This window comes from Tachypleus tridentatus, chromosome 1 (genome assembly GCF_004210375.1).
Source record: "Tachypleus tridentatus isolate NWPU-2018 chromosome 1, ASM421037v1, whole genome shotgun sequence".
NCBI lineage: Eukaryota > Metazoa > Arthropoda > Merostomata > Xiphosura > Limulidae > Tachypleus > Tachypleus tridentatus.
Window position 1 is genome coordinate 111,374,611 of NC_134825.1, and position 17,154 is coordinate 111,391,764.

Here is a 17,154-nt window from a genome sequence, read left to right on the forward strand (position 1 = left end):
GTGAACAATTCTCCAAATTAAAATATCTTTGTTAATAGAACGAGAAATTGAGGTTTCGGGAGACAGTTACTGGTGGTAACGAAGCTGTTTATTTTAGGGTTAGGTTGAAAGAATAAAAGCACGGGGCTTGAAGGCTGGAGAACACGTTCCTGAAGTTAGAAATGAGTTAATCACAGTAAATTAGACTAAATAAAAATGTAAATATATAAGAAAAAGAGACAAGGATGTGATGAATAGATATTGTTCAATGGGATACAATAATGGAAGGTGCGTGAACGTAATAGGAGTGACAGTAAGAAGAAATGAATATAAAGGTAACAAAGAGTAACTGAAGCGAACAGACTAGAGAGGAAAAACAGTACGAACCTTGAACGAAACGGTTGTAAACACTAAATAGCAGTGTCAAAAAAAATATTGGGAGGTATTAAAAGGATAAAACTAATCCAGCGAGTTTTTACCAGTACATTATATTAGGTTTTGCACTTTGCTATTACCTCGCCTACGCAATTATTTTACTTATTGATTTAGGTGTTCTTCCTTTAACAATGTAGTGATGTATTTATATTGTTAAGATTGGCGTTGTTAGCTCAGCGGTTCTCCAGTAATTTATCCCTTCTGCTGTTGACAGTGTTAGCTCTGCGGTTTTCCAGTAAGTTATCCCTTCTGCTGTTGACACTGTTAGCTCAGCGGTTCTCCAGTAAGTTATCCCTTCTGCTGTTAACAGTATCGTTAGGAGTGTTTAATACTCTGGGTTATCAACTGCAACCTATTTTTTTACTTTTATTATAATGACGATTTTGCACTGTTGGCTTAATATATAGATTTATGAGTAACTAAATTACTTTAAACTGACCAAACCTTGTAAATTTTGCTGGGTTTACGCCCGAAAATGTCGTTAACAACTGACGAGGTATTGCACCAATATTTAAGGGGTTTTTAGTTCTTTTTCAGTCACCAGTAAACTAACCTAAAATAATTTAGGTATATCAGTAATGTTACGACGAATTATCTGGTGATTGTGTTACAGATTTATGTTCCTTCCCACGAAAGGTAATATGAGACGTAGAGGCCTAACTTCCCACGAAAGGTAATATGAGACGTAGAGGCCTAATTCATTTTTTAAATTGGCCGTGCCCTTTACTGTGTACTTCAGTTTCGTCTATTCAGAGCTCATCAGAACAACTAAACTGATTTTAAGTTACTTTATTGGGGATTGTAAAGGAGTTAAACACATAATTATTACATAACTTCACCATTATAAAAGGCCTAACTGTTTCTTTGGGTTCTGACCCACGCTGCGCATCAAGAGCCAGCATTCAATAGGTGAAACTGAAGTCTACAGTAGAGGATCTGGCCAATGAAAGAAAACATTAGGCCTCTACGTCACAAATTATTCTTTCATGTTTGTACCTTTGGTGAGAAAGGAGAGAAACCTGTAATACTCACACATGTATAACACTTCGTTATTCGTTACCTGTGCATTATTTCAGTGTTTTTAAGTTTGGCCGATAGGTTGATATTCATGGAGGTTAATTTCTCTGTATATTGGGTGCATGTATATATAAATATGAGCAGTTTTAACACTTTAATATTAAGTTATTTATTTATGTTTGTTTAATACTAAAATAATGGAGAAATTAAGTTTAACAAAGCAGGAAAAAACTTTGTCATAAGTTGACATAAGAAGTGAATATTCCCTGAAATTGAAAGCTCCGAGACTTTCTGTTTCTATTCCAACTCACCTTCAAGTGGAAAAAACTGGTACACAGCTTTGAATCCCAGGTATTCTATACTGTCATCGGAATGAAATTTCAACCAGAGGTAACGACCAGAAGATTGTGTGAGTGGTGGATAGGTGGCTCCACAGTAGCGCCCAAGAAGATTAGAATATCCGTAGGGACCGTCTAGTATTTCCAAATAATCGTACTCACAGTTGGTACTCTCTTCAAGATGAAAGTTGTCACGGAAGTCGAGTACTACATAGTAGCCGTATGGCGCTGGTTGAAACATGTTAGAAACTTTAACTTACCCTCGGACACAGTAAATATAATTAGATATTAGTTTGAACAACAAAATACAGACTTTATAACAATGTTCCCTCGGACACAGCAAATTAATTTACTGAAAAAAAAAAAGAAGGCTCGGCACGGCCAGGTGGGTTAAGGTAATCCGAGGGTTGCGGGTTCGAACCCCGTTTCATCAAACATGCTCGCCCTTTCAGCCGTGGGGGCGTTATAATGTCACGGTTAATCCCACTATTCGTTGGTAAAAGAGTAGCCCAAGAGTTGGCGGTGGGTGGTGATGACTAGCTGCCTTCCATCTAGTCTTACACTGCTAAATTAGAGACGGTTAGTACAGATAGCCCTCGTAAAGCTTTGCGCGAAATTCCAAAAAATAAACAATACTGAAAAAAAGGTTTTTTTATTGTGGTAATTTTATGAATTTATTGTAAATTTAACTATGCAAATATGTTTAAAGTAAATAAAGATAAGAAAAGAAGGTTTACCTCACACGGATTATAATCTAATTTTGATTAAAAAAAGTCATAATATTTGGTTCAGTTTTCTCTTCAAAAATTTCAGTTTATTTTCGTACCACCGCGCAATCTCGATACGTCTAATTTTGACACCAAAAAAATAAAAAACTGTCTGTATTACACTTTGGAACTACAAAAAGGTATATTTGTACCAAATCCCATATAAATTCGTAGATATACGCATTAATAGTTTATGAAAACCACAAATTGTGCCATCCTCGCTGAAAGAAATTGTTTTTATCTCTGTGTGTACCTGTTAAAAAAAGTATTTTTATTCAAAATTTCGTTTAAATTGCTCCAAACAAAAGTTGATTAATTGACCTCAAGCTCCAAAAATATGACTTTTTTTTGTTTGTTCCAAGCCCTCCCTACCCCATACCCCGAAAAGGCTAAAACAAAATCTAACATTTTTGTATGTCAGCGTGTTTGTCAAATGAAAATTTATATTTGTGCTAGTTTTCATCTTGAATGCTGTGAATACGACCACACAGAAGCCTAAAATATATATTTTGGAGTTGTTTGACCTTTGACCTCATACAGTCTTTAAGAGGCCTTAAAAAAAGAAGAAATGTGGGTGCATTGGCTGAACTCTTGCCCCCCGCTAATACAGCGGTATGTCTCCGGATTTACAACGCTAAAATCAGGGGTTCAATTCCCCTCGGTGGGCTGAGCAGATAGCCCTTTGTGGCTTTGCTATAAGAAAAACAAACACACAAAAGAACTCTCCCAAATTTCAAGTCAAATCGCCGAGAAATGAAAGAATGGTGGCCGAATTGAAGTGTTTGTAAGAAGAAACAATAGAAAAACAGTATATATATATATATATCTGTGTGTGTGTGTATGTATGCCGAGACATAATTGTTTAAATGTGTAATATTATAACTATTAATTAGATGATTTTTTGTAAATATTTTTATGGGTGGAGAATGCTTCACTTAGAGCGACATCTGTCTGTGTGAAGAAGTGACATGATAAGAGTATGATAAAGCAACATCCTAAAGTATTTTTTTTCGTAATAAAAAATAAAACTTTGAAGACCCATAGAAGTCTCAATATGACATTTTTAAACGAAACAAACGATGATTTATGAAACGACCGAACTTTGAAGTGAGAGGGTTTATCTTTAATAACGACGAATAAAGCACACGTTTATCACACTTGTCAGAGAAAATGTTTTTTTATAGTGTTGTATGACTTTCGTGGTCAGTGTTAATTACTCTCAAAGAGCTCAGTGCTGCCATCTACACTTTCGTAAACGCTGAAATTTGACGAAATAAAAAATGTGGTTTATTAAGCCTAAGATTATGTGATATGTATTATTATTAATTTTACTTCAATGAATATATTATTTTCCACCTGACGAGTTACCTTCTATTTGTTTGATGCAGTCGGTGTTGTTCGGGTATTTTTTGGGGTAATGGGGCGAGTAGAACTCCTTTCTGTCCGGATTTCCAACGGTAAAATTGAAACATGCCTTGGCTTGGTCAAATTCGTTCATCTGAGTAGCTCGGAACCCCAAAACGTCTTTGGCTGAAAAAATAAAAGAAAATGGCCTGTTGAGTCTGCCATTAAGGGGATACTATGGCCACTTTAAACATGGTTGTTTGTTGTTAACGGATACTATAGTCAATTTCAACATGTTGAGCCTTTGTTTAAAAGAATAGTACGGTCTGTTTTAATATTAAAGGAACACTGTCTTCTGTGTTAAAGAAACTGTTATCGATAGGCGATAGATACCCTTTACTCTTCAGGGGCTGTATCCTTAAAATTTGGGGATCTATTCCCTTGAATGACGTAGAACAGATAGCCTCTTGTGTAGCTTTATGTTGACCTAAACTGTCTTAACGCGCACGCTACGCTGAATGAAACGCGCTTTCCTAAAGCTTATAATTTGATCATATTTACATATCACAGGTAATTTAAATATTGTTAAATAGAGACGTGATTTATATTTGTCAAATTTCGCCCAAAGCTTGCGCTAGTCGTCCTTAATTTGGACTATATTTGCAGTACTGTTCTCATGTGAAGTGTAGAAACAAAACATAAAAAATATATTTACGATCAAGCCAACATACCAAAACCATTCATACAAAAGTAGAACATAAAGGATGAAATTAATTCATTAGGAAGAACAGCGCCTAACAGTTGTAACACTAACCGATTAAAACTGTGTAGACCATCTCTGTGATCATATACAACAGAGGTACAACGATAACATACGCACTATACTGTCAATCGTATAAACGGTCACGTATGTGGCTGTGGGGACCCGGTATGGCCAGGTGGTTAACGCACTCATATCCTATTCTGAGGGTCGCGGGCTCGAATCTCCGTTATACCAAACGTGATCGCCCTTTCAGTCGCGAGGGCATTTTAATGTTACGGTCAATCCCACTATTCGCTGGTAAAAGAGTAACCCAAGAGTTGGCGGTGGGTGGTAATGACTAGCTGTCTTCCCTCTAGTCTTACACTGCTAAATTAGGGACAGATAGCGCAGATAGTCCTCGTGTAGCTTTGCGCGAAATTCAAACCAAACCAAACCAAAACTTGGTTGTGATGGACGCCATGTTGTTTTCGTTGTGACCTAGTGAAGAGAAAATCGTACAGCCACAAGTTCGTTATTGCACAGGTGTAGTGTGTTGATGTGACTAGGGCGCTATCTGGTGACTATAAATTCTACCCATTAGTTATAGTTTCTATACCATAGTTTTACTGCGTTTTTTTTTTAGGTGGATTAAGTATGGATATGTTTAACACATCCTGTACCTGATTAAACAAACAACCATTTTATGAATAATTAGCCCAGAACTAAACTTCACTATGAATAGGTGATAATCGTTTTTACTATTTCTGGCATTACTAAAACTGTCCTATTACGTTTAAATAAATGTGACGTTTTATGAGAATAATACAAGATATCGCATAAAATGACCAAAGGTTTCTCACAAAATTGATACAGTGTTGGCATGGCAGTTAAAATACTAACTGATCTTTCTCGCTCAACAATAAAGACTTTAGTATTGTTTCTACGTCTCTTCAAATACGTAAACGTAACAATACTACAGTGTCCGGTTTATAACTATTTAAGAGCGTTACTGAGCAACCAAGTATTGAAGGCGTAAACAATGATGATTGATCATTTTTGGGAAGTAACGCAGAAATCTTAAAAATTACACTAAATGTAAGGCGCCTTTAGAATTTAGTCGAAATGTTAAAAAAAGGAAACTTTCATTTAAAACGGCATTCGTTTCCAAAGTAAATCTATGTGATTAAGAATACTGTTTCGGTGACGCAATTGTTTTCAGTGAACAAATGCCTCTCGCCTCATTAGGCCTAAGAAAGAACTAAAGGTACAGGCGTATTATTTATTGTTTATAATAGGCTTAACATTTCTTGGACTGGGCTGGAGATGAGAGGAACTTTTATCCGAAAGGCTATACATAAATGCTGCATATTAATAAGTAGTTTCAAATTTAAACACTTGAAAGTGAGGAAGAACTGATCACTGGAAAACTAAAATCCAATACGGAACATTAAGAAAAATTATACGTAACGTTTCTTCAGACTTGTAGAGTTGCATTGTAACTTTGATAATCTTGTAATATTTATATAAATAATGTTTTTCATTCGACTTTAATTTCAAGAAAAAACTCGGAAAACTCGAATGCAGTTTTCACATCACCATTGTGTGAAATACCAAAAGCATAAATTAATGGAAACAAAAAAAAAAATGTGCAGATTATGCGTTATTTTTTTATCAGAAATGTTAGGCCTATTTCTCTCAAAATATTCATTTTTTTTTTAAAGTTTTAGTAGCCATAGTATGTTTGTTTCATTTTTGTGATTTATAATTTTGGAGGGTCGTGCTTCAACTTTTGTATCTTTGTAATTTTATAATGTTTAGGGTTCATGGCATTGGATATATATACAGGGTGGCCCGTATGTCCCTACCCATCCATATGTTATTATGTTATATTCAATTACGCATGTGTTATAAATTTGTTTCTTTTTTTCAGAGAAATATGGCCGATGTAAGCCCATTTACACTTAAAGAGCGTATTGTGACAAGTACATGGGTACATGAGCGCAAGAATACTGGTAGCCACCCTGGATACATAAGATATATGGATGGTTAGGGACTTACGGGCCACCCTGTATATTTGTCAATTTGTATACATTTCCTCAGTATTATTGTTTACCAGGTTTTTATTTATTTTTGAGGTTTCGTAACCTTTTATTTTACAGGAGGGGGAGGTATATTATAATACCCTTATAATATTGTGTGTGCTTTCTTATAGCAAAGCCACATCGGGCTAATCTACTGAGCCCACCGAGGGGAATCGAACCCCTGATTTTTAGCGTTGTAAATCCGTAGATTTACCGCTGTACTAGCGGGGGGCCTTTTCATATTCATAAATGTCCACAGCAATGATTATTGCCACCCCCACCCCCCCTTACCGGATGGCTCAGTGGTCAGCGTGCGATTTTATAACTAAAAATTTTGATTTTAATATCCACGGTAGGTGGAGCGCGGCGATCGCACCGTGTAATTTAACGCTCAGCAACAAACAAACTGATTTTTCTCAAAATGTATCTGTGTTTCCATGACAACTTAGTAACAGACTTCCAGTGTAAGGCTTACTTCAACGCTTCTGCTGTCTGAGGTGCAACTCTGTAGTATTTATTTTGTTACACTTGAATATTCATTAAACGTAGTATGCTACTTTCACGGCTTCTCGTGTGGACACGAAGCAAATATATATATATATATTACCATGTTTTGATTTCACTTCGAAATGACTCGGGTCGTATGGCTCATTTATGGGAAAATATCTCGTGCTTGCTCTGTACAAACGAACACCATAAACAAAAAATGTACCTATAAGATGGACGTAAAGGTTGGAGCACTTTTTTTTTTTTTCGCATTCTCCACGAGCTCATCAAAACGCAAATACTGTCACAACGAAAACACCGAACCACAATGGTTAAATAGACTTCACAGAAATCAACCATCGGCCAAAACAACCGTTCGTTTCCTACCTTTCGAAAATATATTGATGCACTCATTTCATCTGTGCTTTAAGAAATGTTGAATAAACCCATGCATTTTATAGTGGCTGTGTTTTTAATTTAATAATGTTCAATCAAACTGCTCAGTTTTTCACCAAACAAAGAGTCCTCTCCCCTACCTCTGTAGCTCAGCGATAAAACTGATATTTCAGGTTGAAAACGTGAGGTATACTAGAAGGTTTATTAAAAATAATTTTGAAGTTTAAATAATTGAAAGCGAGACATATAAAATTATCTCCATTCGAATAATTTAGTCAAGATTTAACGAGCTTCTGTTAAACCTAGAATCGAAGCTTGAGGATGTTGTTGAATTTAGGTGTATAGGTAGAGAAGAAAAATAAACAGACCAATCATATCAGGAGTTTTCCTTAGTAAAATCAAAATTAAAGATACTGTTTGTTCTGACCTACTTTACTGTGATGGTACTAACGGCCCAAAAGCGATACAGAAACATTAACTGCAATATATAGTACTTCACTTCTATATCAGGTGTTATTGGTAAAAAAAATATTATTACTATTTATCCAAATAAACTGGACTATTGAGATTTTATTTTTTGAAATATATGTTTTGAAAAAGTAAAAGACACTTTGTGGAAATTGCGTCAATAACTCTAATTATTTCTCGAAATGTCCCCCGCCAGTACAGCGGTAAGTCTACGGATTTACAACTCCAAAATCAGGAGTTCGATTCCCATCGGTGGGCTCAGCAGATAGCCCGATTGTTATAAGAAAACACAAACACATTTTTCGAAATTTTCTAGCAAAACTACGTAAAGGGTCACCTGCAGTAATACTTTGTCTTTAGGTTGTTGTTAAGCCTAAATGGTCGTCAATTTACAATATATCAATGACATACTTTCAAAATGGAATGAAACTTGTATTTAGAGAAATCGTTTTGTAAACTGTTTATACATGAAGAACGTTTTATACAAAATTGAACGTACTTTCTCAATTACAAGTGAAAAGTTGATAAAAATAAGGATTTGTGTCAGTGATAAAATAATATGGTAAACCGTTCAAATCACTAATGTGTAGTAAAGCGAATTAAGCAAAATCAGTTGTACCACTAGGATAAGTTATTTAAGGAAATCATATATTAATACTAATTTATTCCAAAGATAATACTTTTACATAATATAAGGAAAAAACTTTTGTACGTAACTTAAGTTTGGCTTGGCCAAATAACCAAGACGCTCGACTTGTAATCTTAGGATCTCGGGTACGGATCCCTGTCGCACCAAACACGCTCGCTCTTTCAGCCGTGGGGACGTATAATGTGAAAGTCAATCCTACCATTTGATGGTAAAAGAGTAGCCCAAGAGTTAGTGGTGGGTGGTGATGACTAGCTTCCTTCTCTCTAGTCTTACACTGTTAAATTAGGGACGGCTAGCGCAGATAGCCCTTGTGTAGTTTTGCGCGAAATTCAAAAACAAACAAATCTACAAAAGTTCCCTCAACAATAACGTTTTAAAATAATAAATTAAAAATATAAATGAAACATAATCAAATCAATTTTTTAATATAAAAATTAGACAAAAAATAAATTTATGTTTGTGTGTGTGAAAGAACTGTGGCATATAACAGGGGAACCTGAAAATACAAATAATAATAAAACAATGTTTAAAGCACTCAATAAATATGGTAGAAGTTAAATGTTATTAACGTAATTTCCGAGAGTAAATTAGGGTTTGGTAAAAATAAGCCGAACATTAATGTGAGTGAAATATTCGATTTGGGTTCTCTCTGATGATGTACGAAACTGAAAATATTCGATTTCATGAGTTCTATGTTCTGTACTGTCAGACACAAATATAATTACCCAAGATTCTAGAGCAACTATTCAACAGCGCTATCTATTGAGCTATTGTTGTTAATCCTACTTTCACTTTTATAGCGCACTCGCGGTCTCAAAACAAGAACTGAGTTTTTGTGGACATTATTTATGAACCACAAATTCTTAAGATTTTGAGGCTGGGCACATTAATCAATAAGTTAGGCCTAGTGCCTAACACTACTATATGTAGGAACATCTGTGAGAATTCCATTTGGATAAAATTAATTATATGTACGAAACCTAAGCCTGATTCGCTCAGGGTGTATATTCCCTTATAACAGTGGTTTCCAACCTTTTTTATGCCCCGCACCCCTAAAAAGTTTTAATATGTTCTCGCACTCCTCACAGTAATTATTTATTTAAGAATAAAGGTGAAGGTGGCCAAAACAAATTTTTATAATTAGTTTTTAATGATATATAAACAAAAACGAAACATTTGGAAAAGGAAAAATATTACAAGAAACTAAAAGTTGCATAAACCCTACATGGCCTACAAAAAATAAGTTTTCATCCATGCATGAAATGAAATTTCTTTGAATTTGAAATGTTCAAATGTTCATAAACCAATATAAATTAAATGACTCTTTTGTTCCTGTTTAGTTATTATGAGTTTTTCAAAGCGTGGCACTTTGTTGTTGATAGCAATCCGCAAGTCTGACTGTGCACCCAAGCGATTTCTATATTTTGTCTTGATTGACAAAAAGACACTAAATCCAAACTCGCATAAGTATGTCGTCACGAATGGGATGAGCACATTTAGTGCTTTTTCAAGAAGTCTTGGAAACATGTCCATTGCAGAACATCAATATTGTTCCAAAGTTTTGCTTTCAAACTGCATTTCAAGAACTCGATTTGTGCACAGTTCAATAAGATCTTCCTTCAGTTCTTCATCATCCGACATATTATCCAAACTGAAGGAGGATGGATTCATAATCCATTCTTCAGGAGTTTCCACTTCTCTAACAAACTATCCATCAAATGACTTTGACGGTATTTCCAAATGATACACAATTTCTTCACACACACATGGAATTAGGGACTTATCCTCACCTACCATTTCTTCGAGTGATGGAAAATTTGAAAGATTCCCTCTTAGAGCTCGTCGACACCAAACATGTTATTTTTCTTTGAAAGCATTTAACTTTTCCCAGCATTTCAATAAGTTTATGTTTTTCTCTTGAAGAGATACACTCAGGTCATTCATAGGTTTGTTTTTGGAATTTCGCACAAAGCTACTCGAGGGCTATCTGTGCTAGCCGTCCCTAATTTAGCAGTGTAAGACTAGAGGGAAGGCAGCTAGTCATCACGACCCACCGCCAACTCTTGGGCTACTCTTTTACCAACGAATGGTGGAATTGACCGTAACATTATACACCCCCACGGCTGGGAGGGCGAGCATGTTTAGCGCGACGCGGGCGCGAACCCGTGACCCTCGGATTACGAGTCGCACACCTTACGCGCTTGGCCATGCCAGGCTCATTCATACGAGTGAAAATACCACTCAAATAGGCTAGTATTTGGTTGGATTCTTGTGATTCTATTTCTGTAACAAGAAAAATAAGAAATAAAAATCGAACGTAATTTTTGAATATATAGGACAGTACCCTTAATATAAAGAAAAAAACAACTGGAATGTTATCTCGCACCTCCTGGTTGGGAACCACTGCCTTATAACAAAGCTATATTTGGCTATCTTCTGTGTCTTTTCCGGAGAATGGAACCTCTGGTTCTAGTATTAATAAATCTGAAGTCTTACCGTCTCACCAGAGGACGACTCGCTCAGGGAATAAGACGAGTTGGCTTTTTGAAGACACCAACGTGGAGATTCGGGGCACGAACCCCGTGTGTTTTTCTCAGTTTCGTACTTGTCTGTTTATGATAAATCAAAACAAACAGACCGCGGTTTCTCCGCTTTCGGATTTTGTGGCGGTTCTGCTAGAATTAGTAACCGATATTACAGACGCTTGCTGATAAAACCCACGGGAAATTTCATACTTCACGTAGTAATTAGAGAATGGAACACGAACAGCCACTACTGGTAACCTTTAGTGGCACGTGATACGCCTCCTGCCACTTCACCAAAGGGAAAAATGATCTTCCAGTTTGGTTGAGAATGAAGTGATACTGTCTGGATGGCGCGTTGATGGAGTATAATAGAGGGGGAAACATCGTGAAATAATATGAGCAGTCTACAAGAAATCATTGTATGTTCTTAGTAAATTTAGGTTGTATAGGTATGTAAAAATACACAATTTCGAAAATCAACTTTAAGTTGTTACCTGATGCTCAGAAGAGTGTCAAACTGAACGAATATAACATGTTGTGCATTCAGGTGATTTGAAAGTTTCACCTAACAACAGATAAAAATTTCTTACCCATGTAATAAAAAGTTCCAATATTAACAGCCTGAATGATACTGTAACGTTTTACTGAATCAAACAAAAGACTTGTTGTGACGTCACACAAACCGCACGCACAAGTGGTCGCGTGATTAAAGTTTATATAGTTACATAAAAAAAAATAGTAACACGGGTGAACATTACGCCGTTACTTTTTTGAGGCCCCATCAGTGACACAGCGGAACGCCTGCGGACTCGTACCGCTCGAAACTGGGTTTCGATACCTGTGGTTTGCAGAGCACAAATAGACCATTGTGTAGCTTTGTGCTTAATTTCAAACAAACAAACAATTTTTTTTTAATTTTTTTTTTCAGAAAAGAGAAAACATACGTCACTGGCCCACAAATATTTTGTTGTCGCTTAATCATAGCGAACTGAGAACTGAGGAAGGAAAGAAAGTTGGGTGTTAGTGAAATGAGTGAACAGTATAAATGTTGTGTGTCAAATTTAATGATAACGGTTTAGTGTTGTAATTTGGTTGATATGCCGAACCGTGGTTCAAAGTTCGTGTCCCGCTACCGTAAAATTGCATCTCCCATTTTGGAGCCCTTGCATGTTTTATACGATCGAGGGTCTAATTTTACTAGTTGATAAGATTAGCCTAGGAGTTAGCGGCGGATGGTGTTGACCAGCCACTTTCTCTCTAGTCTTATAAGTTAAAAAGCCCCTGTGTAGCTTTGTGCGAATATAATAAACAAACATAAAAACAAATGTTCAGAAAAATATTTTTTTTTACAGAGAGATTTCGAATTTCAAACCAAAATTTATTCGATATCTTACAAACTTTATAGATACTAACTTGTTATTTATGTAAAGTAAAGAAACCTTAAACGTTGAACAGAGAAAAGAACGTAAACAAGCTGGATTGTTTTGGAATTTCGCGCAAAGCTACATGAGGGCTATCTACGCTAGCTGTTCCTAATTTAGTAGTGTAATACTAGAGGGAAGGCAGCTAGCTAGTCATCACCACCCACCGACAACTCTATTCTACCAACGAATAGTGGGATTAACCGTCACATTATAACGCTCACACGGCTGAAAGGGCAAGCATGTTTGGTGTGACGGGGATTCGAACCCGCCATAAACAACTTGACTGTTGATGGTATTTAGATCTTAATTCTAAACTATAATAGAACTCGAGCTTTGTCGCATTATAAAGAATTAGGGTTATCGAAGTAGAGGCTGCTGCTATCGAAGTATTACGTCACATACTCTAACAACCAATGAACGTTAACATTGTTTGAAATACCTTTTTGTTTCCATGGTTCTTCATTCATGAGTTCAGTATCATCACGAAATGTAGTGTTTACTGTTTGCCTGTTTTCGTGTCAATTTGCGTAAGAGACACCTGCCATGCAAATAGCCGTTTCTGACTTAAAACTGATTCACTATAGGTAAGGCAACTAGTCAGTAGTACCCGCCGTCAACTATTGACTCATTCTTACGTGATTAACTAGGTGGATTTTTAAAACATTATCACAGCTAAACGAGTGAAGTGTATTCAATATCATTACGTCTCGAACTTTAGACCCTGCGATCCAAGCACAATATCTGCTTGGCCACGTCTAACCCAACGGCTTGAATAGTTTTTTAAGTAACGATTAGTAAATATATTTAGTCCTTACTTGAAAACAACAAAAATAAAGAGCGCAAATGGAAACTAATATAACACTTTGGAAAAAAAAAACAACAACAAACAAATAAACAAGTGTTGCCTTATTGAGGTGAGTATTATATAACTAAAATCGTCTAACTCTTGAAGACTGAAACATAAAGTTTCCATCAATTGTTATTATTTTGTTTTATTGTGGTGTTCGTCAAACACTAGGTTATTTGGAAAAACGAGACACGACATTTTGTCTCAATCGGTCAATATTTTTAGGGTAAAAAGTCTTCAGACTTGCCGTTAAGCAACCATAAACATTAATATTTCCACTTTTATAATACGACTCCACGTTACCCGAGAACACGTGTGTAATTGAAAACGAGCACCGCTGATCCGTGAAGGTTTTAGTTTCGATTTCTGTGAAGTTTTATGTAATGAAGACGTCACAAAAGCCAGTATTGAGCACGCGACACGTTTTGACAAGAAATGAATCTGTGTGTACAATATGTATAAACCTGTTTCAGGGTCTAATTAAAACCCTGTACGACTTTTATCGTGGACGCTGAAGGTGAAAAGGCCTCGAAAGAAGAAACTAGAAATGTATACATCTGCGAATGTACCGTCAATGGTAACATGTATTACTTGAAATGTTAGAAACATTTTTAATCTGCCATAAGCTAATAAGTTCGAGTTAGTGGTGTATGAAAACATGTATGAGAATGAAGTGTTCTGAGGAGGGTAGGAGGGAAGAATATGGATACGAGATGGAGGGACAACCACGTGGTTTTTTTCATCAGTTCAAGGGAAGACAAAAGTTTGATAAAGATGTAACGAATGCATTATTTACATGCGAATTGAGCCTAGTTCGATACACGGGTGACTTAGTTCCTGGGTTGTTATGACGCCCAATACCCAGTGATCTATTGTACAACATTCCATTCCGATAAGAATTTGCCACGCTTGGTGAACTTTGTACTTATCCAATCTTTCGTTGTTTCTCTTGGGTTGGATTTCCAGTCGATTGGTTTCGTTTGATCCGTTTTGGATATTCACGCAAAGCTACACACGGGCTATCTGTGCTAGCAATTTCTAATTTTGAACTCATGGACTAGATGGAAGGCAGCTAGTCAATAGCACCCATCTCAATTATTGGACTACACTAATCAAATAGTGAAAATTGATCTTAACTCCTGTGAAGAGTTCATAACCTTAAAGTGTGGAATAAGATTATGCTGCAACGGGACGCGAACCATGGGTCTCCGACCAACAGCCCAGTACTCTTTAACTGTTGTGTCATATACAGTAATTTTACGTTTGATCATACTGATTTGGTATTAAACGCCCTTTTCTTGTATGCTTGGGTAACAGCAAAGAAAATGAAATTCATAGATTTCGATGTTTATAAAAAAAAACATTTTTTATTTCACTTCTAAAACCACCTTGTGTACAAAATAAGAATTGAAATAAATCCAGTCCCTTACTGTTTGATTGGAATTTCGCGTAAAGCTACACGAGGGCTATCTGCGCTAGCCGTCCCTAATTTAGCAGTGTAAGACTAGAGGGAAGGCAGCTAGTCATCACCACCCACCGCCAACTATTGGGCTACTCTTTTAACAACGAATAGTGGGGTTGACTGTCACATTATAACGCCCTCACGGCTTAAAGGGCGAGCATGTTTGGTGCTACGGGGTTCGAACCCGTGACCCTCAGATTACGAGTCGAATGCCTTAACCAACCTGGCCATGCCGGGCCTTGATAAAAGATTATAATGACCTCATATTTTCACATTTACAGTTTTTGTCGTAAATATTCAACTATTTTACGGATGGTCAATATTTCACGAGTATATGCGTGAATGTGTCACATATCAAATTTTTGTGGAACTTCACGACTATATGGTGAATGTTTCGTATATACGTGTGTGTTTTCTTTTCGCAAAGCCACATCGGGCTATCTGCTGAGCCCACCGAGGGAAATGGAACCTCTGATTTTAGCTTTGTAAATTAGGAGACATACCGCTGTACTAGCGGCTGGCTCGTATATACGTATTAGATGTGTGTGTGTGTGTGTAGACATACAATTCACGAGAATATGGTGATTTCACGTACACTTGTAGCATTTCCCAGTGCTTTACGTATATAAGTAGCATATCACTAGTATTTGGCAATTCTTTTGTCTGTATGCATTTGATTTGTATATATAAGACATTTCACGAGTACATCGCTAATATTTTATACACACATATATGACATTTCACGAGTATACGAAGAGCGTGCATAATGTATTCAGATATTTAAATATGATGCAATATGTACAGAAGGTCAAACTTTATGTGAAAACAGATAGGACACGAACCATGTCTGTACTTAATTAGTAATTAGCTCTCAGCTGTGATTTAAAAGGTTTCGATAAATCAGCGTCTTCAGTCTCTCACTTGTACGAAAGTCAGTGACTAGCGAACAGCGATATGTTAAACAAGACACGCGTTATCCGATTGAGTAATTCTGGTCGTTATGTGAATTATCGAAGTGCATTTGATTATCCAAATCGAAAGAAAAAAAAATGATAACGTTAACTCCTAATCAAAATCTTCTTATTAATTTAAGGGAAGAGGTCACATAGCTAAAGAGGTAAGACTCTGTGTTGAATTATAAACTTACAACTTTGAAGTTCAAGGTTCGATTCCCTCCACTGCACACAGCAGATAGCTGAATGGGCCTCATCGTTTTTTTTTTTTTTTTAAGTGAGCAACACAAAAGACAATTGGCCCTAAATCGAAAACAGATAAACCTTTTTACCATTTTGATTTTCTTTCACTGACAAACTACACAATTTGTAAAAAGATGTTTACATGGAAAAGGCCTAGTAAACAGCAGCCAATGAGACACTTAAGTTTGAACTGCAATCGGTGGTACATATTATTGGTTCATCGGATTTGACGCTCAGGCATGCGTATCTTAGAGCGACGCCAGACTTTTAGATTAGTACGAAAATAAATGTTTTGTAAACGACTTCATGGTAGAGGTATTGTCAAACAGAACTCCACATCTTCGGTATAAATGTACGAGATATTTTTACAACAAAAAGAGAAAAAAAAACAACACCAAAACAACTGGTTTAAATCCGAATGAAGTACTTATTGTCAACGGTAAAACTTGAATTTGTTATGAGCCGTTTCATATTAATTTTGTGTTGAAACTCGGGTTTCGTTTGATTTTTTCTTCAGTTCCGTAGTACTGAAGTTAAGTACGTTATATTAACGCTGCTCATATAAATCTATCTACCACCCCAACATTCGCGAATTTCTGTAACTGCTCGTTCAAAATAGTGCGCGCAAAATGTTTCTACCACATGATTTTAACCGCAGTTGGAGATTTAAAACGATTCTGGAACCTCTCCACGTCGTTACATTACAAGTCTCTAAGTTTGGTTGTGACCTGACGACCGTGCTTCGTGACAGAAGCTCTTCAGTATAATTTTAATAGCATATATCTCCATTGTAACGTGGCCAGGTGGTTAAGGCAGTTGACTCATAATTCGAGGGTCGCAGCTTTGAATCCCCGTCACACTAAACATGCTCATCTTTTCAGCCGTGGGGCTGTTATAATGTTACGGTCAATTCCACTATTCGTTGGTAAAAGAGTTGGCGGTGGGTGGTGGTGACTAGCTGCCTTCCCTCAAGTCTTACACTGCTAAGTTAGGGACGA

General features: G+C 36.5%; 1 protein-coding gene across 2 annotated transcripts in view; it reads right to left on the bottom strand.

Annotated features, from left to right (window-relative positions):
• The window catches only part of LOC143258480 (neuropilin and tolloid-like protein 2), a 118,065-nt gene that overhangs the window by 21,294 nt on the left and 79,617 nt on the right, over positions 1 to 17,154 (bottom strand). For both annotated transcript variants that reach the window (XR_013032313.1, XM_076517528.1), the window contains exons 3-4: positions 3,905 to 4,066; positions 1,743 to 1,997 (exon numbers count right to left, since the gene is read on the bottom strand). Coding sequence is in view for 1 of the 2 variants with exons in the window: in XM_076517528.1 (XP_076373643.1) it covers positions 1,743 to 1,997; positions 3,905 to 4,034 (385 nt within the window). In the remaining variant the exon portion in view is untranslated. The remainder of the gene's footprint in view (positions 1 to 1,742; positions 1,998 to 3,904; positions 4,067 to 17,154) is intronic.